The 24,367-nt window shown below is 35.6% G+C and overlaps 1 protein-coding gene across 8 annotated transcripts in view; it reads right to left on the bottom strand.

Moving 5' to 3' along the window:
- Positions 1-24,367, bottom strand: part of CACNA2D1 (calcium voltage-gated channel auxiliary subunit alpha2delta 1) — a 431,936-nt gene that overhangs the window by 127,594 nt on the left and 279,975 nt on the right. For all 8 annotated transcript variants that reach the window (XR_005828022.1, XM_040595297.1, XM_040595291.1 and 5 more), the window contains exon 7: positions 8,216-8,347. Coding sequence is in view for 7 of the 8 variants with exons in the window: in XM_040595297.1 (XP_040451231.1) it covers positions 8,216-8,347 (132 nt within the window). In the remaining variant the exon portion in view is untranslated. The remainder of the gene's footprint in view (positions 1-8,215; positions 8,348-24,367) is intronic.

Below are 24,367 nucleotides of genomic sequence, written 5' to 3'. Positions count from 1 at the left end.
GTTTATGTCTTTGCAAGTTTCAATGGGATTGGAACAAATTGGTAATTTCAATGATCTTGCTAAAATGCTGTAGGATTACTGCTTTCACTTTGAGTCAAAAACTACTGAAGCACTATGTCTGGACTAGAATTAGGCAAGTGTCATCTTAAAATGACATCTTAAAAGCTAATATGAGTTTCTACAATTAGAAGTATAAACTCAAAAATTAGGCAGAAAGATGTATATCTACTATCTACTACTGGAAAAGTGCTTCAACATTTATAATAAATTGTGCTCTCTTGCCATTTCACAGAGAACTGAAATTTTAAAATTGGTGGCTAACAGTTTTCCCACTGAAACTCTTCTGGTTTTGTTTACTGTTTCCAAAAAATTTGCCTTTCAGAATTCCATATCAAATTTCAGGAGGGTTTGCTTTAAATACCCCACAAAATACATTTCAGCTTTCTTTCATTTAGAGGTGAAAAGTGAGTCTTATTTATGAGTTATACATAAATAGTGGAAAACGGTTCCCTTGCACAACAAAGGCTAGTAACTTCTACAAATATTTTTAAAGCTGGTGGATTTGTAAAACAACTAGAATTGAAAACATGAATTCAACACAACTGAGCCTTAAAACAAAAACAAAAAGGAAAGAAAAGTTATTTATATGACCAGTCCTATCTTGCCATCTGCAGATAACTCGGCTAAAATTCTGTTTGCAACTTGAATGTTAAGAAACAGGAAGGGTTTTCTCATACAGGTCATGTTCAGAAAGCTGATTGTAACTTCCTATTTAACAGAAAAAAAGAAGATGTAACTAATTCCCCAAAATGCTACCAAGTAAATCAAGATCCTTTGTTTTCTGAGATGAATCAAAATAGCCCCTGAGTATGCACTGGACAGTAGTGCAGGATAATGACCTCAAGGTCCCTGTGGCTGCAAGTCAGACAGAACCATACAGATAACAGTATCATGTCTAACAGGATGCAACACATATTCACTACACGCCTTTACATCTGGGTCTGGCTTTTCTGGTCAGACTTGTCAATGTAAAATGTAACTGAAATTCTGATTTCAGTTACATACTGGCACATGGGTATTTAAAACTGCTGATATCTTTTCCTTTTTTTTTTTTTTTTTTTTTTTTAATTCCCAGATTTCAATGCAACTTGAATTTAATTTTACTGAATCTAATCTCATCCATCACGTCGTATCTTCTTGCTATGGAAATTAAGTTTAGCAACAAAACCTTAAACAACAGAAATCCCTCCTGTATAGCTTTATGAGAATGTTTTATTTACCTACATATCAGTCACAAAGGATTTTGTGCATACTGATTACAAGAATAAATCTATCTGCAAAAATGCCTCTTGTATGATATGCTTGTAACATGAAGACATTACAGTTGGCTGTGAAAAAACTGTGCCTGAGCCATTTGATTTCAATGACTTCACAATTCAACCAGTCTGTTAACTTGTTTTAACAATTTTAACATACTTTAACTGTTGCTATGAATTATTAAACATATATATATAAACAAAGAAGAAAATAAAATAAATGCTCAGAAAATATCCAAATTTTGGCCAACAGTATATTAAACCTGTAACATTTCACATTTTTAATGTGTTAGTAGTAGGTCTGTGTTAATGACAGATGAAATGGCCAGTTGCAACTTGAATAGAACCATAAAATCATGCAGAATCCAAAGTACTCGCAAGCTAACTTCATTACATCCGGTGTAATAAATTTGGATTGTTTGCAAACAAGCACTGCATGGCCTGTGCCTAGTTTTTGCACTGATGGATAAACATGAACAGAAAACATATGGAGTCTTCTTTTCATCCTCCATCAATAAGGCAGCAAATGCAATTTAGTTTCTGAGCAGAAGGAAGTTGTCTGGTGCTTTCACATTTTTTCCCCTTTAAGCAAGAGGGAAATTTTTAAGCGAAGGCAGAAAAGATTATGGAATCAATTGTAGTCTCATGCAAACATGATGAAATCATTCTGTTCCTTAAAAATGAAGGGCCTTACATGCACTAGCAGGCTCTGCAGGCTCCTAGGCGATTGCTGCCTGCGTTCAAGCCCATGTTTATAAGGTGCAGATGTGTAACCTGGGAGTGCTGGTGTGGGAAGAGGGAAGGGACAAAAAGCTGCAAGAAATCTCCTGGAAACCTCTGTCTCTTTGTTTCAGAGCTTCATTTAAGCTCAGGCCCTTGCTCCTTGCCCAGCCTATGCTGTATGGATGTCTGTGTACCGTGCTGTATTTTGCTTATCCTGACCCTGTGTCTTGTCAGTGTGGACTTGTTGGGCTGACATGTGAAGCTGACCCCAGGACAAGCACTGCATGCACCAAGAGGTCTCAGTATGTCCAACATTTTTAACATTGTCTTTGCCACACATTAGTATGTGTGTTGAAGAAAAATTAATAAACAACTCCCTACTTCCTAAAACAAGCACCGAGTACACTGTTACTTCTGAACTGACAGTAATTCTAAAAAATAGAGTAAGACTGGAATTAAGTTGAAAAGCTTTCTCCATGTGGATGAGTACCTTTGCCGTGGCTAATCCATCAGCTGTGCACTTCCATACTGGCCCAGCAGTGCTGGTACTCCTTGATACTCTCTGATACCATGGACAGATACTGAAACACAACTAGACATTTTATGAAAACAATTACACATGATGTTGTTTCTGTTGTTCTGAATGACAGTATTTAAGATTTATGTGAGAATTTCTAAATTTTCTTTCAGAAGTGGAAGAAAATACAGAGTGAAAAGGAAAACAGCTGTGATGGAAACTGCTCGCCCTCTCCATCTTCTATTTATACACATTTGTAAGATTCCTCTAAGCCTCATCTTCTCCAGGCTGAAAGCTAGCTCTCTCAGCCTCTACTCCAAGTCCTTTATCGTCTTTGCTGGTTTTCAGTAAGTCCCTGTCTCTCTTCTACTACAGACTCTAGAACTGGATCTTCCACTCCATAAATGTCTCACCAGTGCTAAGTCAAGGGAATCACCTCTTTCACCTGCTAGAAATGCCTTGCTTAATGCATCCCAGGCTGTTGTTGGCCATGTACAACTTGTCTGTCAGGGCCTCAGGTTTTTGTTTGGTTGTTTTTTGTTTGGTTTTTTTTTTTTTTTTTCTGTAAAGCTGCTTTTCAGCTAGACAGTCCCATGCAGGTACTGGTGCCTGTAGTTGTTCTTCTACCAGATGCAGAGCTTTGCATTTCCCTATGTTGAACTCTGTGATTCCCGTCAGCTCAGTTCTCCAGCCTGTCGAGATCCCTCTGAATGGCAGTACAGCTATCTTATGTATCAGACACTCTCAGTTTTGAATCACCTACAGACTTGCTGAGGGTGAACCCTGCCCCATCATCCAGGTGACTAATGAAGGTGTTGAATAGCACTGGCCCCAGTATTGAATCCTGGGGTACACAAATTTTGACTGGCTTCTGGCTGAACTTCATGTCACTTCTCATAACCCTTTGAGATCAGCAGTTCAGACAGTTATCAGTCCACCTCACTGTCCATTTATCTAAGCTGTACTTCATCAGTTTGTCTATGAGAATATTAAGGGAAACCATGTCAAAAGACTTCCTTTTGAAGTCAAGACAAATAACATCACTGCTTTTCCCTCATCCACCAAGTCTGTCATCTCCTCGCAGACAGTCATCAGGTTGATCAGGCATGATTCCCCCTTTCACCCATGTTGACCAGTCTCAATCACCTTGTCCTCACTATGCTTTAAAATAGTTTCCAGGGGACTTGCTTCATCGCTTTCCTAGGGACTAACGTGAGTCTGACACATTGTAGTTCCCCAGATCCTCTTCTTGCCCTTCTTGAAGATACAAGCGACACTTGTTTCCTCAGGAAAGAAGGAACCTCAGGAACTTCTCCCAGTTTCTGTGGTCTTTCAGTGATTAAGCAAGGATGGTCTTGCAATGATGTCCAGCAGTCCCCTCAGTATTCATGGGTGCATCCCATCAGGTCACAAGGACTTGTACATGTCTAGTTTGTTTAAATGTTCCCTAACCTGATCCTCCTTCACTGAGGGTAAGTCAACCTTGCTCCAGAATTTCCTTCTGACCACAGAGGCCTGCAATTACTAAGGGCTGGTCTGATGACTAAGGACTGAGGTGAATAATGTAATGAGTAACTTGGCCTTTCCCATGCCTTTTGTCAACAATTTCCCTGCTCCAGCATGGAGCAGCCAGACCACATTCTGCAGCAAGTCCTTATTTTCCTTAGTCTTTCTTTTGCTGCTAGTGTTCCTGTAGAACAGGGGTCCTCAAACTATGGCCCGCAGGCCAGATACAGCCCCCCAGGGTCCTCAATCCGGCCCCCAGTATTTACAGACCCCCCCACCCCACCGGGGGTTGGGGAGGGGTGTGAAACCAAGCAGCCGCAGATAACTGCCTGCCACTTCATCCGCATGCCGCCCCCCTGGTTAAAAAGTTTTGAGGACCCCTGCTGTAGAAGCTCTTCTTGTTGCCCTTCATACCCCTCACCAGGTTCAACTCCAGGGGGCTTTGGCTTTTCTAACCATGTTTCTACATGCTTGGACAGTGTCTTTATATTCCTCCCAGGTCATCCATCCTTGCTTCCACCTTTTGTACATCTCCCTTTTAAACTATGAATTTTATCAGGTATCTTCCTCACCTGAAGATAAGAGATTCTTGTCTTGATTCTGGTACAACTCCATAAATGTATGCAAAAAGGACAATGCATTACAATGCTGAAACCATCTTTTGAAAGAAAGACTGATATGTGATATATAACTTTAAATATAAGAATGAGTATCTATTACATCCTTCTCAAAAGTTCCATTCACTTTATTTGTTTATACTTTTGAGCTCTTCTATCAAAATACCGTTTACTTACTCTTGAGTTGTTCTGAGCTCATAGAACAGCTAATAGAAATCTTAAAATTGCTATTGGCATCTTCATATCAAAATGGATGGTTGCCAGCACAGTAACAGAGCTTAGCATTTTGCTGCATAAATATGCTGCCACTGAAAATAATGAAAATGTTGATACTAAGTACCCTCAGTAATATTTAAAAGTATTTGAGGCAAGACACACATTCTTAAATAATCTAAAGAAGAAAAAGTTCTGTATGAGGAAACTCATAGTGATTCTTTAAATCAAGCTGATTAAAGACCTAACTGAAAGAGGTGAAAAAATAGGTTTGAGGCCCATGGAGGTCTCCTGCACCTTTGGGTTTTCTCCGCCATTTCTGGTTTGATATTTGAGTGTGAGAGCTGAACAGAGTATACCCTAGGGGAAAATAGTTAATAAACAAAAAGAAGTAATGTATTAATCTATCAAGAGAGACGCTGAGTTCAGTGCAGTCTCTGATGTTTCTATTGGGGCACCTTGTATGGTAAACATAGGAAGAAGCTGTACAGTTAGTTCCCTTCTATGCCTGGCATAGGTTCTGCCATCACTGCATGTATCGACATGTATGTGTGTTTATGTATATATATCTAATACTCAGCTTCTTGCATATCATTATCTACCTAATATCTTCCTAAATCTGGCTTGCCTAGATATATTTTCTTCTCCTTCAAAAAAACCACAAAGGTAACACCACATAGAATATGGTTTTCTCCTCAGTAAAAAAGACATTTTGCATAAGGAACATTTGATGGACGAATGAAGTTGTAACATTAAAGGAAGCAAACACTTTGGCACCATTACTTCCTCTACCTGATGCTGTTAGTTATTTTTGGTAAATTAATTTTCTTATTCTATTGCAACTAATTACTATTGTATCTAACCCTAATAACATATAGGGTATAAAGAAGGTCTGAGGAAAGGAACTGCCACATGTCTCAGTCTAGGTCACTGTCAGAAGAAAATTGTCCCCTGTCTTGTCCTCTCGATAGAGACAAGGGAACACAAATGTACCAGAGGCAAATCAGCACAGCTGAAAAGTATGTGAAATCATATATGTGATGCTAGAGGAGTGTACTACAGTGCCAAAAATAGAATATATGTAGAAAACAATGGGATATATGTAATAAAAAAATAATCTTATATTTCACACATACTTTCACCATGAGTGAAGGTTCACTCAGAAAGATCCCTTCATGCTGCTGGTTACTATGGTGACAAGGACAGCCCAGGTGCCTACTTAGGGCAGAAGTGATGTAACATCTAGCCCATTACTCAAGGCAGTGGGATACTATCAGATAAAAACATTAGTTCCAAGAAACCTGTGGCTGAAGACACCCTCTATAGCTTAGAAGTACCAAAGATTAATTTTTTTAAAGAACAAAAACTGAGTTGATATATTTCAAATAATAATGAGCAGATTTATCTATGCATTTTGATTTTGATTTTTTATACTTCCAAATTCTTTCAGAAATATAATCACTATGGAGAAATTAATCAACTTTGAAGCAGGGTTACCTAAGGCAAATATAAGGAAGCAATGTTTTACAATTTATAGTATCATTTTCAAAAAGCAAATGTGAAAAACCCATTCCAGCAGATGAAACTTAATTTCGTTTTCAGAACATTTGTGTGTGTCAGCAAATTGAGAGAAAGAGTTCACAAAACAAGAAAGATGGACAACCTTGCACAAAGACCAGTTCTAAAAATCTAAAACTCAAACAGCTTACCAATTTGAGCTATAAATAGAAGGAACTGGGAAGAAGGCGGCACACAGAACAACACACACACAACTTAAGGACTGTCAGACTCCTCCAGGTTACTGTGTGTGTAAGTGCAGAATTTAAGAATTGGGGAATTACCCAGAATTTTATTAATTCAAATTCTGACAGGACTAGACAGCTAATAAGAACTTAAGCGTTTAGGTATGGAATAAGCAGGAGGTATGAGGATTTGAGTTTTATACTAAATTTAAATTTGTGTTTAGACAGATTATACACAAGCAACATATCTACCTTCAAAATAGGGACAACAAGCCTCTCTCATTTTATAGAGGTGCTCTATGGAAGAACACATAGAGATTCTGAAGCTCCTGTGCTGTGTTGGTAAACAACTGGACTTGACAATTTAGCTAGATATACAAAATTGTTCAATATATGAGATAATCTTGCACTTGAAAATTAATTTCCTAGATATTGGCACAGAGATGCATTTAAGAAACACTTCTTTCTCAGCACTTGGAAAACATCACTATACAGCAAGCAGTGAAAAATGGTGACCCCAAACAGAGTACTAATATATCCCAAAAGCATTGAAACCGAACACTTGGAAATAAAAGAGATATGAAATTAGCATTTTCAATGTTATTTTTTCTGCAACATCTCACTGTATTTATTTCATGAGCATCTAGCATGACAAAACAAACAGGATTCGATACTATGCTATGAAATAGTCTTCCTGTAAACTAGCCTAAGGCAGTTTCTCTGTCTGTGCTAGCAGTTGTGCTAATGATATGGTAACAGCTTCAGAATAATCCCTTTCACCCTCAGAAACACAATCAGTCCTGTATAAAGAGAAGAGAAAGGTTCTTAGAGTTCTTCCTTAGCCTGTTGTAGGCAAGAGACAAGACAATTGTGTGTAGTGGACTCATTATTCTGTCACTGATAACAGCATCACTTAAGAACATCAGGAGCACAGCCAGTATGCCTCATCACAAAGAAAAAAAAAAAAAAAAAAAAAAGGCGCCTTTCCATTAGTTAGGACACATCAAGTATCAAATTAAGGCTAATGATGATCTAAATACAGTAAAATAAACATCTATTTTAATTAATTACTGTGATCCAGTAATGAGATTCTTCAACGGGTGGAACAGATCCTGGCTGCATTCATTGACCTCAGGGAAGACATAATTGTCAGAGACCCTAGATTCTGCAGGACATAAAGACAGCATGGTGCAATTGCATTTTCACTGACTTTAACCATAAGATTACCTGTCTAGTCTCCAAGCTATTATTTTTAAAAATAGAAGGCACAAATATCTCACTCGCAAATATTCAACTGATTATTTATACATAACAGAAAAAAAAAAAGCAAAAATAAAATTTAACTTTTCACTTTTCCAGAAGACATCTTTTGTTCCTCTTACTGTAAGAAATACTAGTTACATATTTCAGCCCCAGTCTCTTCCCCCTCATACTAGTTTTATGCCAGAATAATTTCACACTCCTTGAGTTACTTCTAATACACAGAAGTTGCATCTATGTAAGAAAGCAAGTATTTAGTTATTTAGTATTTTAAAAAGGCAATATGTGGCATAGGACAGCTCTTCAGGAGACTTAAGTTACCTGGGTAATACCTAGCGAGGCCTGTTGCGCTACCAAAAACCTGCCATAATAAAGTCGGGTCTTCCTCTCTGTTCCGCTTGAACACATCATCCAAAGCAGCAGTCCAGTTGAGTTCATTTAACACTATCGTAGCTGTCAAAGACAAAACAGAATTCGAATTACAAAGTTACATCTTGACACAAGCAGCAATGACTATGAAAAGGAAATTGAACTGTGGCAGAAAGTAATAACATTTCATTTAACTAATTCACACAGTAAATTTAAAGCAGCACACTCTTCCATAGGAATTTTCTTCATGTTTCTTCAAATTCCTCACGCTCTCTTCTTCGTGTTGCATTATGCGTATGCAATGACTGTTGGTTTATTTGCTTAGCCAATGTTTTCTACAAATACTTCATTTCTGACACGTCAGTCTAGTTGCACTTCCCAGTTATAGGAAAACAAATGCAAGCATACAAAGCTGATGTTCACTGATTATAACACACTGCAATAAGAACAACTAGAATGCTGTCAACAAAGATAGGTATGCACCTCTTATAAAGATAACAAAGATGTCCCTTTCCAAATGGAAACTCTAAGAGGATTATATGGGAAAAGTACAATGATGAGTTATTTGGATTGTAATATTAAGGTAGGACTGCATGCACAACAGTATTCGTTATCGCATGCTTACAAGATTTTAATGATCATAGATGTGATCACTTACAGAAAGATCACCAATAAGACCGTTAATATTTTGAGCTGGGTCAGTTCCACCAAGAAGATAAAATACAAGAAAATTCGTATTTCAGCTAAACACTATGTGGCCAATTATACAGAAATTTACACTCACAAAATTGTCCTGGACTAATGCTTTTTTTAATCAATAAAATATATTATAAAATCAGTCAAATAAATAATACATTAACATGTCCTATGCCTTTTTGAAAAGCTGGGAAACTTACTCTAAAACTGATGAACACTGCTACACTAATAGTCAATTGACTACAGTCAATAGTCAATTAATTTTTTTTGTGATACAGAATACTTTATAACTTATGATAAATCATGCTTTTCACTTCATTTAATCAGCCATGAATATCTCATTAATTTAAAAAAAAATCTTAAGAATGTTACAAAGTATCAAGTATTCAGTTAATTAGAAAACGGAAGGACTTTTTGTTGGTTTGGTCACTAATTCTTTCTTTTGTGTCAACTAATGGCATTGTAAATAATGTTTCTAGAACTGAAACACCTAGATTAGCAATCCAGGAGTGGAACGGGAACTCAAGGGGAAAAAACATTTGAAAACAGCTAAAGATGTAGGTAGAAATCCTACAAAAGTTAACACTGTAATACAGATTCTGCTTACACTATAGTATTGCACATGGAAAGAAAATTCAGCTGCTCTTGAAAAGGGGCAAGTCAAGCTGAAATAGAAACATTTCATGTTTAAGGCACCTGAATGGCATCACAGTAAAAACTGGTATGTAAGTCTACATTCTAGCCCTCTGCTACCCTGAGAGAAAGAAACAATAAAAATAAGGACAGATGGAAAGTTAACATTTGCCAACCCATTTCCAAAGTGAGGTTATTAACAGTTACTAGAGAAATTAGATCACAACATTAAATTTTATAGGCTTGTTTTTAAAGGTTAAGGAGAAAGTTGCTACACCATGTGTTTTGCAGAAAGGTTTACCTGGCATTTTTGAAGTAGTTTCAAGATGATATTACTCTCTCAAGATACAGCTTTTTATAGAAATATCAAATACAATTTCCAACTCTTGAGATTCCCTGTAAGCAATAAGCTTGTACTATATACCTTCTCTTTGTTAAGTAGATAACTATAAATACATACATGTTTACTTAAGAAAGAGGAATAATTCCCTGATGAACCATAAGAAGTTAATTATAATTTTAAAATGGTTACTGTTCAATTATCTCTTTTAGATCTTGTTTGAACTACTGTGTAATTAAGCATTGTGTACAGACTTTCTAAACTTGACTTTGTGTCAAATCTTACTTCCAGAAGTAGCTCCATGAAGTCATTAGAAGCTCTGTCATTTACTTAAAAAAGTTTCTTTTCAGCTTGATTTTTTTGGGGTGTGGGGTTTTTTGTTTTTTGGGGGTTTTGGTTTTGTTTTTTTTTTTTTTTTGGGGGGGGGGTGGTGGTTGATTTTTTTTTTGGTTTTATGTTACCATTTCTCATCTGATGTATAGAGTACTTGGACCAGTGGAAGTCTATGGTGGCATTTAGAGCACTGGACCTTAGGACACTTACACATGGGAGTCAATAATTCTTATCTTTTTGCCAGCTGACAAAGCATTTAGGTTTCAGGGTCATCTATGAATTCCCAAGTCCCATAACAATATGAACTAACACATTTCTTTGGCCTTGTGACCTGACTTAAAATTGCTGCAGCCTCTTCCCCAGATCTGTTGGTGACCTCAGCACCCTAGTCAGGCCACCGATACCCCTATTCAGAAAAATCAAGAAAAAAAATGCTTTTCTAAATTGGTGACTGTGCACCCCGGGTAAAAAACTCTTCACGCATGAAACTTCATACAATATTCTGACTTAAAATTTCTGCAGCCTCTACCCCCAGATCCGTTGGTGACCTCAGCAGCCTGGTCAGGCCACCGATACTGCTATTCAGAAAAATCAAGAAAAAAATATTTTTAAGTTAATCATGCTCATAAATGCTTTTCTAAATTGGTGGCTGTGCACCCTGTGAAAAAAACTCTTCAGGCATGAAATTTCATACAATATTCCTAAAGAAAGAATTTCCTTCAGACTGTAAACTCACTAATGAAAAAACTATATTCAATGAAGATAAACATCTTACTATACATTTACAAATAATGTTGCAGAGTGTCCACATAACATCACTCAAACATGTATAGGAGTTATATATACATATATGAACTTACATGTTTACACACACCTCAGCACATGCACAGTCATACATATATGCTTGTCTAAAATACATACATATACCCAAAAAAGGGGAAACTAAGGAGACAATCTAAAAATAGTAAAATAATTACGTAGCAAAGTACTGAATTAATATACTGAAACTGATAATTTCAGCATTTTATTAGAATTGTTGAAATTAGGCTATAAAGTAAGAAAAATAGCTTACTAGGTATTATTTTTAATATTTGTGGTGAAGTGATGCTTTATAGTCAGACTCAAGAGTTTTATAATCTTATTTACATCCCATTTTCCCCTTCCTCCTCCTCTATAACTTTCTCCCAGAGAGAGATACGACACTCTAAAAAATTCCAAGAACTTGCAGCAAAGGAAAAAAAACCTAACCCAATAATACATGAGGTTGAAATTAAAAAAATAAACAAGGTGGAATCATGATGAGCAACCAGAATGGAGCATCTTAATAGAAGTAAAACAAAATAAATCTGGGAAAAGGCTACTAACAGTAGGTAACATATCCGTTATATACTAAAAAACGTATCTTCCCGCACTCCAGAAATTCATAATTAAGCGTACAAGTCTCATTTCAGAAATAAACTTTAACAGCACACATATAAGGTTCAACATACATCACCTTCTTTTCATTCACTTTCTGATTATGACAACTGCAATTTGTGCTTGGAACAGACACACAGAGTTTATTTGTTGGACCGATATGTAAATAGTTGATTGTACAATCAATAAAACGATTCTTCCTGGAGCAGTTTGCTATTTGCAATTCAAACTTACTCCCTTCATTCAGGGGTTTTTGTCTGCTTTTTTCCATTCTGTCTACAAGTACACTTGATGTAGAATGCACCCACATTTGTGTTAACTAATCCATTAATGGGTAAATAAGAGAAAGGGTGCAGGCAATTTTAGCTTTAATCATTTATTTCTCTAAGTGTTTTTCCACAACTTATATACACTCTTTTGCTTCTGCTGAGGAATACACCCTGGACTTCAAAAGACAAACTGTAAATCAAGTTCCCTACTCTTTTTTTTTTTTTTTTTTTTTTTTTTTTTTTTAATGTAATACCTCTGGTAATAGGCAATTTCAAACCAATATCTCTAGGTTCTGGTTTAAAGCCTACAGCAATGGATTTTAAACTCACTGACCAAAAAAAACCAAGCAAAAATGCTCATAAACAGCAACAAAACTATTTTTCAAATGGTTACTGCTAAAATATTATGATTCTCAATTTGCACATAAAAATCAATGCAGTGCTATTTTCACTAGCTCATCATAGTAGAGACCATAGCACCTCTCAGAATACCCTAATTTGAGAGATATGTATTTATACTGATTTCATTAATATAGTAAGAATTTGATTTTTTTGTTACTATAAAAAATTATGCATTTCTCTAAAAGAAAATGTTTAAAGGTGTTATAGCCACAGCTACTGAGATGCTGTATATCCTAGAAACACTTGCCTCTCCTTTTATTAACAACCATATGTGAAAGAGCTTTTGACTGATAATTGGCAGAAAATCTAGTTGGAGATAACTCTTCAATAAGCTTATTTCCAATTCTGCTAAAAGAAGTCTTTGATGATTAGCACTTCAAAGTACTTCAGCTGCTACCTTTTACTTGATATGGGCAAGATGAAAAAATAAAATTTATCATCCCACAATAGGAAACATCATTCTTTCTGGCTAATTCCACTGAACTCCATCCATCTTTTCCTCTTTTCCCTCTTCTTTATGACATGGGGTTTAGGAGCCTTGACAAGGAATGGACTCAATTTTCCTCTGCAAATGCAATCAATAAAAAATAGAGAGCACTACCATGCCCTCTTTAAAAGAACTGGAATACACTTCTGATGATTTATTCAATATATAGGCCCTGGCCTGCATACAAGGCAGAGCACAACTTTATTTGAAAAGCCTGAGAGCTATTTACTATAGCTGAAAATACGTGAACTGCTGTTCCCTGATGCAGCAGCTACACATACACTGGGGAGAACACAAGGGAGCTCCTCAGCGGTTCATTAATCTTCTAGTGTGTAGAATGTATTACCCTTCTATGTCCTCTTAAATGAAGTGGACTCATTGATTTCTTTAAAGATAACACTGACTAGTTATTGTTATGAATGAAATATACATTTGCAATCAAATATTATGGTATTTGAAAGTGGGCACAGAGGGACAATACACTTGCAAGTGCGTGGTTTTGTATGTATGTGTGCAGACACAGACACTTCCATCTGTAGCCATGCTAATGAGATATTATAGAAACTTCAGTTATACCTATTGAAGGTATAAACTAGTCTTCTTCATGATTTATGTGTTTCATTATTTTTTTCAAGATTACACTCCTTCCAGCTTATGTTAAATTACATAGATTGTTATGCTTTCTCAGCTGTCACTGGAAAGTTGCACTCCCATCTCATTTCACATTGGAATAAGAGGGATTTAGACTTTTGCACTGGCTTATAGATATGTGTATGTATATATATATATAGGTCTATAAATATACACACAGATACACAGGTTTTCTACATAATTCCCAAATACAGTAATTTGAAGAACTATTCTGGTAGTCACTTGGAACTTCAACCCTTCAAATTATACACATGTTTTAAGTCTACTTCTCTCATGCAAAGTTCAACATAAGCAAAAGGCCGGAGCAAAGGAACAATATAGTGGCTCCAAACTGAACACTGTCTCCAAGGCAACTGGTCTTCTGAGTGGAATCGGAAATCTGAATTTAAATACTTAGGGTTTCCACAGAAAACCACAGGAAAGCATCCAACTCTCAGTTATCCGAAACCACTTCACAGCTAATTAGAAAACAGCTAAAAAAGAGTAATAGGAAAATTCTGAGAGCTAGGGGAACTGGGAAGTGTTTTATCCAACCCCTCTACAGAGGTTAAGCAAATAAACTGGAGCACAGTGTGAGATACACATGTGGGTTGTAGGAGTGTGTATCCACAAACTGTGTGACTTAAATATAGTTTGCACACATAGTACAGAGTACCAAATTTATCAGATTAGGTACATACATTGTAATAACTTGTATTTAGTGTGAACACATCCACCAGCTGATTTGAAGGTGGTCTATGTATTTATTTATTTAACTACATACTTCGAAAGGTAAAGAATTACAAATGGGAAAAATATTACAAATCGAACCGGCTTCATTCATTTTTATCAAAACAAGGATTTACGAATGCAAAGGAAATGTATTCTTTTTATTCAAAGCATGAGAGAAAAAGACAAAAAAGTCTTAAAATTTAATATACAATAGGTATTATGTAGTAGTATTTCCAATTGGATAGGTCATAACTTTAAGTGATGCTCTGATAGACCTATATATATACATTAGTTACAAAATCTTGCTTTGAAAGGAGCATTTGTATTTCTTATCATAACAGAATTTAAAATGAAAGGATAATCAGAACTGTTTGGGTAATACACATTCAATGGTGCATGAAAAGCAAAGTATTAAAATACAATCTTTAGCATAAGGAACAACAATGAAATCAAATAATTTCAACATCTAAGACTGCTGAAAGAAAATTTAATATAGATATTTGACAGTCTTAACTAAAAGCATAAATGATAAAATGTCATGCACTTTTTTCTTTAAATGAACACATTCCCTACTCCCCATTAGATATCTGACATTATGTTCCAGACACTTCTATAAATAATTCTCTGAAGAAGTCACAGAAGTCTAGCATACTGTTGTGTCTGTGTCAAATCAAGTAAATTAATTGGCAATGCCATATGCTGTCTGCTGACTGGCTTAGCTGCCACACGCTGATTGCTAGAGAAGCACAGTAAAAGCTCATTAAAATAAGAAACGCCCAGGAGAAGGAAATAAGAATAAAAATGTCAAAAAGAGAAGATGGAATTAAGCTTCTATTATAGCTCAAAAAAAAAAAAGTTAATACAATACAGAGCCATAGACTCTTCAATAAACACTCATAACTTTTCAACAAGTTATTTAACCCTATAAAACACAAAACACACCCATATTATATACTGCAACCTATTGCTGATAACATTATTTGCACATCTTACAATTTGGGAAAAATGAACAAAGGATTTTGCCTTGCTTCCTCTAGTATCAAAATACACCTGCATGTATTCTAGAATGGGATAATACCCAATGTAAACAACCATACAGTACTGGGAAGATGGCAAGAAGACAAAATATATGAAAGATACCATTGATTAGAGTGGTTCTGGAGGAATTTTAGATTTGTAAAGTTATGTACATTGTAAGAACATAAGTAAAAAAAAAACAGAATTAACTTATTAGCATAATTACAGCACCTCCTGTTTTTTTTACTATTTAGTATGTTTTCACAGGTGACTTCAACATAGGCCCTCTAATTTGAAATAATTTCTTCTTTAAAAAAAACAGATAAAGTATTATTTTTAAATGAGTATGCTGTATGTATGTAAATATCAGCCATTAAATATCAAGAAAACACCCACTTAGAAAGTAATGATGACTATATTAGACATATTAACCCTGGTCTTCCTTCACATTGCTCTAATTTTTTGTTAGCAGTTCAAAGGATATCATAGTGACACTCAAATTAAACTTCCTATAGACATATGCTTGATCTTTAATGAAGATTTCTCTCTATGAAAAAAATTAATTAGGTGTTAACAAAAACAAACAAAACCAGTCAAAAGTCTGTCTAGAAATGCTGTTCCAGAATAATTTATTAAACTTTGTCTTCAGTCTGCCAGGGCACCACCACTTCAATAACTTTCCAGTCAGTAAAACACCTTACAAGATCAGTAAATCCTAAGCAGCAGCTGGGTTAAGTGAAAAGGAAAACTAGAAACAGACCAACTCAGGCAAAAATGTTCTCTCTCCTACCTCATGCTTTCTGTATTTTTAAAATTATTTTGTTGATTCCCATTATAATTTATATTACTTATAATCTGAAAACTCGATTAATTCAGAAATGGATACTATCACATGTTAGTTTTATGTAAATCACCTATTAAAAAGTTGTTACAAATTTTCTTACAACACATACATTGTCAATCAACAGCAATTCATTCTGTCCTCTCCCCAGTCACACTAAATTGGAAAGCACAATCTCAGTGAAAAATAGAGATATGTTAATACAATAATAAAAGATCACTTGACACATTGTCAGGAATACTGTGTTTGTTTTGTCCATCATGCTGAAGAGATGAATTGCAAAGTGCTGGAAATGGCCACAAGATACGTGGTGAAGAACACAATCTGTCTTCTGAAAGGAGACAGTGGTTGAGTAATATAACCCAGAAAAAGGAGGAAAAGCCCACCCTGGAAAAGGTTATGTAAGTGTAAGGATGGCGCCAGCACAATAACAAATGGGTACAAAGTATTTAAGAATAAATTAGAACAGGTAATTACAAGGTCTCTTTAAGAGCAGAAGGGTCTTAGAATGGTCTACTGCTAGAAGACATGAGCAAGTAGCCCAGACCTGTTAAGCCAGAGCTTGAACAATTTATTAAAGGAATGACATGGACTAGCTGGATTAAGAATTGGGTTTGTCAAGCAAAAAGCTGCCCTATCCTGATATATCACCCTTTGTTACAGATAAAGAAAAGGTCCTTTTAGAAGCTGAGGTTAGTAACCATAAACAATGCAGTTTTATGCAGTATTAAAGGCAGCACAAGGTTTTCTTATTGATTTTTATTTAATTAATATTAAATGTTTGCAAATAAACTATGGATCATTTTCTACTACATTAATATGTATCTATGTAGTTCAGACAGGCATGTTCTATATATTATAAAATCTGTATTTTACGTATAATATTAATAATTATATATTATAAAATTATTTTCTCTATATTCTATAGATCATATATGGAGAACATACATATATATCATAGACAATATTTCTTCCTGTGGTTTAGGGCATTTTAATAAATATTAAAATAGTACAGTGGATTTGGGTAATGAATTCTAATCTAATCCCCATATAAATGAAATATTAATGAATAGCAGGCTGGTTTAATCTATCTAAATATATCTGTGGCAACAGAAATCCAAGACACACCAAGTGTGAGGGGAATACAATGCACAAGTGGGAAACGTGAGAAAAATTATGATGAGACAAGGTCCGTTTCATCACCTGAGCTGGTACAGATGTGACAGCTTCTGCTCCTTGTTTAATATTGTAAACATCTCACGGATGAGTCTTGCAGACTAAAAATAATGAAACTTACACAACCTTTCTTTTTGTTGTTTTTGGTGGTGGTGGTTTTTGCCAAAGGTTGCGCCAAAGAGAAAGAGGACAGATATCTTCTAAAATTCAGCTTCCCCAGGAAGAAGTGTTTCTCCAACAGATGAAACATCTGTCCCACATGTAACTGTGTTCTGCCTTCTCAGAAGCAGAACATTAAAATAAATCAGAAATTATCATTCTATAGCCTGGCATCATCATAGATACACCCTGACTGTTAATTAAGCTTGGTTTGCTGTTTCCCAGGTTATATAAAAGGAATATGCTCTCTTTAAGATCAAAGGCCTATAGGGTACTTGAAAGGTGAAATCCCACAGCTTGCTGCCTGCACAGAGGTTCTCCTCTCTCTGAAGGTGCTGCTCTTTCTTGCTATAAACAAAGACTTTGCCTGTATCCTTACAAGAGGAAAAATATACCATTTTAATTTCATCTATAGCATCCGATCTATGAGGAATGAAACAGCAACCCCCACTTCTGCGCTTCTGAGATGCCAAGATGAATTCCACTCTTGGGGTGAATCCTGGCCCCCCTGAGGTTAATGGCAAAACTCCTCTACTGCACAGGGAACTGATTTCATCCTTCATCTTCAGAACACTGTAACCCTGCAGCGTTCAGCTGCTCTCTCTGTCCATAGCGTTTTGTTGGTCTGATGCAATAAGCAGATCACAGAATTAGGATCCAGGACTTACTACTTCAGACTTTTTAAGCAAATGAAAAAAAACCACCACCCTTAAAAATCATGTCATAAGAAAGACCCAAGGATCTTTATGAATGCAGTGAAATTAAGCTGCTTTGTAGTTTTTTCGTCTGTTTCTGTGCCATGAGTGCTCTCTTAGGTTTCATCTGAATTTTCTGTATTCACTGTTTTACTTACTCAGTATAGCAGTTCTTTGTTCTACAAGGTCCAAACAGAAATACATTTTTATAATTCCATGCTTGCTGAAGGTCTTCTTGTTCTTAATTTACTTTGTGATTACATAAAACCATAGGAAGAGGCAGTAAAGTTGCAGAAAAAAAAGTGGAAAGGGGTGAACAAAGAAATCTTACTGCCTTATATATACCTACCTTATTGTTTATGAAGAAATCTTACCACCTTATATATATGTAATGGTTTAAACTTTACTAAATTTTAGCTTCTTCAGCTTCCCATATTTAAGGAAGGGCCATAAACATTCCTGAATGAGTAAATACTACCTAAATAGAGCTTTTAAAATCAGAGAAGCTGCTGCATTTAAGGTCTATAAAGAGCATTCCCAATAACAGGAGGAGAGCAATGTACTAAGGAAATACAAACACAGAGAGAACAACTGCTATAGAGTTAAAAAATGCATAAGGAACCAAAACTCTTAAGAATACTTTATAAAGACCTCTGACACCATACAGTGTTTTAAGCAGCTACTTGCAACCAAAGTCAGGGAGCAAGGATACAGAGTACCACATTTTCTAGGATAAGGAGGAGGATATAAAAATACAAATCTGGATTTAAAAATAAGACTTTAAGGAGTCATATCACATAGTAAAATACAACAAACCAGCCGCAGTCTTACAGGCATTTCTAAACATATTTAACTTTCATATTTGATAAATGAAGGAACAAAACTGAATGCCAAGAGTTTAGCACTAGCTAAATCCCATCGTGCTCTGACAACCTGTATCAATTCAGAATGTACTCCAGGGAAATAAGGGTCCAAATCTGTTAACAACCCATTGCAGCAATTATTTCAAAAAAAGAAAATGACAGACCTAGTGGTGTGGGTTTTTTCATATCACTCAAAAAAAAAAAAAAAAAAAAAAAAAGACTGTATGAAGCAAGACATAAACTCACTACTTTGCTTTTCTAACAGCATACTGGTTTCAGTTTATCAGCCTATATAGTTTCACCTATATCAGTCAGTAGTGCAGTGCAGTGGAAGCAGGTCTGTATATTGAAACAGTTGGTGCTGTTATGTGACATTCATCTTAAACAGGATTTGGAGATTTTATTTTCTGCTATACCTAATCTGTGCTGTAGCCTGAATGCCCATTAACACTTGATGCAGACCAGGTGCACCGTGAGAGTGCACCTTCTCTCTGGTTAACTGCATCAGAAGGGAATCCAGCTTTGAGATGTCAAGTGCAGTATCTTGGGCCAAACAGTGTTTTCTTCCAAAGGGCATTTCTGATCCAAACTAAAATGCTAACATAGACAGATTCAGCTCTCATCAAGCAACAATGAAGAGTCAAATAAATTAGATAGTTGAGAATGAGAACAATTTGCTTTTTACTGATAAAGAAGTTTACAGTCAACAGAAAATACATAGCTTCATATCGGGTGTCATTCTGTCTCAAGCACAATGTCACCTCACAATTTCAGCACCCTAGTCACCTTTAGCGCAGATGTGTTTGGAACAAACTATAGCTGTATCTTCTGTTATAACTGAAAGGAGTGGACACTTTAGCTAACAAGTTGGGTCTAAGCATGATAAACAAAAACAAAATACTTACATACATACGAAAAAACAGTACACATTTAACAATACAGCTTCTGATATAAAAAAATATTTCTTTTATTGGGACAAATACCCTTTAGACTAATGGCCAGATTCCCACCTGTTGCAAGTGGACATATTTTCACTAAAGCTGCTAATATGGTAGTACATACTAACTGAAAATCTGACCGTGTTTTTCTAAATATTTGTTTCACCATTACAACTTGCAGCCCAAAGGAAAAGTTAGAAAAATTGGCACTTTAAGGATCCAGCAACACTCTACACAATAGTTGTATCTTACTTTTGTCAGTTCCTCTAAGTGCTTTATGCATATAACAATGGTTCAGAAAATAAGACACCAGTAGTAAAGAAACCAGAGCTGGGGCCCTGGCTTATGAAAACAGATGTAACAATATTGAAGGTATTGGTGCTAAGCCAATTTGATGCAGATACATTTAACTTTGATTTTAATACTGACTTTCAGAAAAATCTTTGGCATATCATAATCTTACTAAGCATCTTCCTCAGCTATGGAACCACAACAATTTATTTATTGTAAATGTCATTGTCAGGTCAAGTCTTTCATATCTTCAAGGTGTTTTGAGTGATTACTTGACATTATCTGCCACTTTGGCACAAATGCAGCTTTATGATGTATGTAGTTTCTGTATTGCTTATGAGTCAACATCTGACTGCCATTTTGCAGTTGCGAACTCATATCAGAAGAGTCCTATGCAAAAAAATCTACTTCATGAATTTTTTTCAAAGCATCAATCCAACAACTGGAACATCAACTGGTGATGTTCACCATTTCATCCAGTAACTGTATTCACTGATTTAATTAGCATTACATTACCCTCAGTGTTGCAAATAATGCAATCTTCAGTGAGATCTCCAAGTAAGAACTGAATCAGCAAAGGCATCAGCAGAATAAAAATACAAAATTACTGATGAGAGCAGTCTTACTGATACTAATGTACATTTGAAGAGCTCTCAAATAAAATTCAATTTTTCATGTCAATATATATATACTTTTTTTTATTATTTCACATCTTCAGGCTTCTGATCAACAGCAGAATTTTTTAAAGATTTTTTTAGAGTAAAGAAATAAAAAATACTAAATTTAAAAAAACTTTTCTTGTTTTAAGGAAGACATATCTATTTTTGCAAAAACAAGCAAAAATATTTTATTCCCTCAGTTATCTACAAGATAGAACAAAGAAACTGGCAAGATACAAACATTCTGGGTGACAGACACCTACAAACCTACTTCAGGGACAACATTTAAAGAAACATTCTAGGAGTAACAAAAAACTTTTTTTTTTTAATTTTTTTTTTTTTTTAACCAATTGAGATTTCAGGTGTATGACCTGGTGAGTAATCATCCGGTACTTCTCCCCTTCGGCCCCCCTTCTTGACAACTCATGCCATAGCAAAGCATAAAATACTGTCAAAACAATCCAGTTCACACTTCGTGACAGCATAGAACAAGCAGAAAAAGCAGACAAGCTATCCATCATCGGCTCAGAAGACTATAACCCCTAAGGCAAGGAAATGGAAAACAGAAATGCTGTAGCTATGTAATTTGTCATGATTAATTAGTTATTTATTAATGTATTATGATTTCATTTTGCTAAGTACAATCTAATCACATAAGCAGGAATCTTTCATGCCTTGAAAATTTTAAAATGAGAATTAAGACCTGATGTATTAAGACAAACATGAGCAGGGGATTAAGGGAAGAACTGTCTCAGCAACAGAAAAAGAACAGAGGCTACAGCAGAGCTCTGCCATACCCTTTGTGAAAATACAAAAAATAAAATAAAATAGCAGAGCTTATCCCTACATTTTTTAGAATTCCCTGAGTCTGAAATCAGGACATAATTTGCCATTTCATCCAGTGACTGTATTCATTCATTAAATTAGCATTACATTACCCTCAGTGTTGCAAATAATGCAATCTTCAGTGAGATCTCCAAGTAAGAACTGAATCAGCAGAGGCATCAGCAGCCTAAACCTAAAATTTACCGATACTAACATACATTTGTATGCTAGATTGAGGGGTTTTTCCTTCCAATGTGAATAGCAAAACTGAATACCAACACTGACAGTCACTATATCAGCATATATTACGTTGTCAGATTTTAATATTATTTTTTTAGGTAGGCAGTGTATATCTAATAGGAAAACGGAGCAATGTTCTAGTGTAGGAACTCCGGCTTGCTCTTCTTTAGACCACTACATAATAAGAATGGTCATCCACCTCATCGTTCAGTTCAGTGACTTCAAAATGACCTCAAGTACTGAAATTAAACACTCAAGTAGTATTTCTGTCTTTGGAAAGCTTAACTACCAGAATGCATGAAAGATGCTAATGGATCATTCATGAAATACCATAAATCAAACAATATATCTGAGTAAGCAGCAAAGAAATCTCAGTGCTATTACAATTCTAATCTCAAGAGATAAAAGATGAATTTAGCTCAGTGACAATCAGCCCGTCATTGAAAGTTCAACAGCATTTACTGCATTATCTTTTTCTTTTTCTTTCCCATATCTCTATCTGTACATATTGATAGCATTTGAAGTATTTTTCAGTAGTCAATACTAGTGTTAAGAAGTCAAAACAACCTTCAGAGAAGTGAGCTTGAAACATCAGTAATATTTACCAGTGCCATAAAGCAAAATTTATATACAACTCCTGAAAAAGTTGTGTCATTACAACTATTCTCAGAAACCCCCACACAACAATCCTTCTCCACAGAGTCACGCTGTATCTGCTAATAGGAAATTTCTAGAGCATTCTTATAAAAACCTCAGTGGCGGGGGCAGGATAGGGGAGTGCAAGAAAGGCAAACTTTCATTTTAGTCAATATTGACTATTTACTTCAATAATGTGGAACATCTTTATTTTCTTCAAGACTACTGAAACACAAGGCATAGAAAGCTTTCTTGTGTGTTTCTTACTCTCAATTCAGTACTATCAGTGTACTCTTGGAAGACAAGGGACTCAATAATTTATAAACAAAACTGAAAGAACCATCTAGGAAAGATTTTTAACATTAAAGCTGTGCTCAATCCATGCAGATACCCAAAACCCATCTGGACATGGCTCTGATCAACTTGCTCTAGTTGACTCTGCTTTGAAAAGGGGCTTGGACTAGATGGTCTCCACAGGTTCCTTCCAGCGTCATCCATACATACTGTCATTCTGCAATGCCATCGTTACATGTATGTACAGAAGACCTCATTGTTGTGAAGGCTCTGCCAGAGCTGGTAAATAAGAACTGTGTACTCAACGTATAGGTAGAAACAAGAAGAGCAGACACTGACCGTACGCACATTTGATGGTATGTTGTGTCTGTTTATTAAGTGCCCATCAACTTGGAATTCAGCCTTTGCTGGACGTTATTAGTGGGAAGGAGAGGAAAGATGTTTAACTCCCTCTCTGATTCTGTGGCCTTGTCCTATCTGAAATAATTCAGGAGGAAGAGGAGGAAGAAAATAAGCTCATCAGAAAGCCAAATATTTACCACTTCATGATTAAAAAAAAAAAAGAGTAAGGGGAGAAAATGATTGCAGAAAAACTCCTACAAATGGGAAATTAAATCCACCACCCACAGACACAGAGACCAGACTTTGAGCTTAGTCCAGCATTTCTTGAATATGGTGGCTGGGACTTTCTGCAGTAAACACACAAAGAAGAAAGTACAAGCCACTGAAAAGAGATAAGGTAGAAAATTTGAATTTGAAACTACCCCTTCCAAAGATGCAGACAATATTCTTTAAAATTCTGTACCAAAATAATTCCTTTACTTTCCTAGCACCTTCCTGTGATTTGCAGTAATTTGCAAAACCTACTAAAGAAAAAGAACTAAACATTTTTTTGCCATAAGGAGACCAAATAAAGCATATTTCAAGTAACTTTAAAAAATTAAAAGCATAACAAAAGCAGCAAGTACACTAGAGTAATAATATTCTTTAAATACCTTATCACATGCCCTGATCTTACTGATGCAAAGATCTGCATTTTCCTATTCTACATATTTTCATATTAATCTTATTTTTTTTTTGCAAACATCCTCAGCTTTTTTGGTTTTGTTAGTTTGTACTGCATTTCTTTTTATATTGACCACATGCATACAGCAACCATTCACTTACTGGTCAGATTCTATTCCTCCCTATTTTATATTCATCTTATTCAAGCAAAGAGCCTTCACTTCACTTGTCAGCTTCTCTTGATTTTTTTTGTATTGATCTTTCCAAAGTAACACCTTTCTGCTTATCATTTCATAGGTATCACATTCACTTTTATGTTGAAGTAATCATTTTGATACTTCATTGTCTTTCTCCACATTATAGCATTTTTGCTAAAAGCATTTTAAAGACTTTACTTCAACAGTGTTAACTGCTCAGAAGGACCATCCTAAAGCCCAGTGATGACTTTGTTCAGTGTCTTTTACAGTTCTAAATTCATCACACTTTTGGATGATATCCTTCTGTCCTTACACTAAACACTGTCCACC

Source organism: Falco naumanni, chromosome 5 (assembly GCF_017639655.2).
Source record: "Falco naumanni isolate bFalNau1 chromosome 5, bFalNau1.pat, whole genome shotgun sequence".
In the NCBI taxonomy this organism is placed as follows: Eukaryota; Metazoa; Chordata; class Aves; order Falconiformes; family Falconidae; genus Falco; species Falco naumanni.
This window is presented reverse-complemented; position numbering and strand designations above follow the sequence as displayed.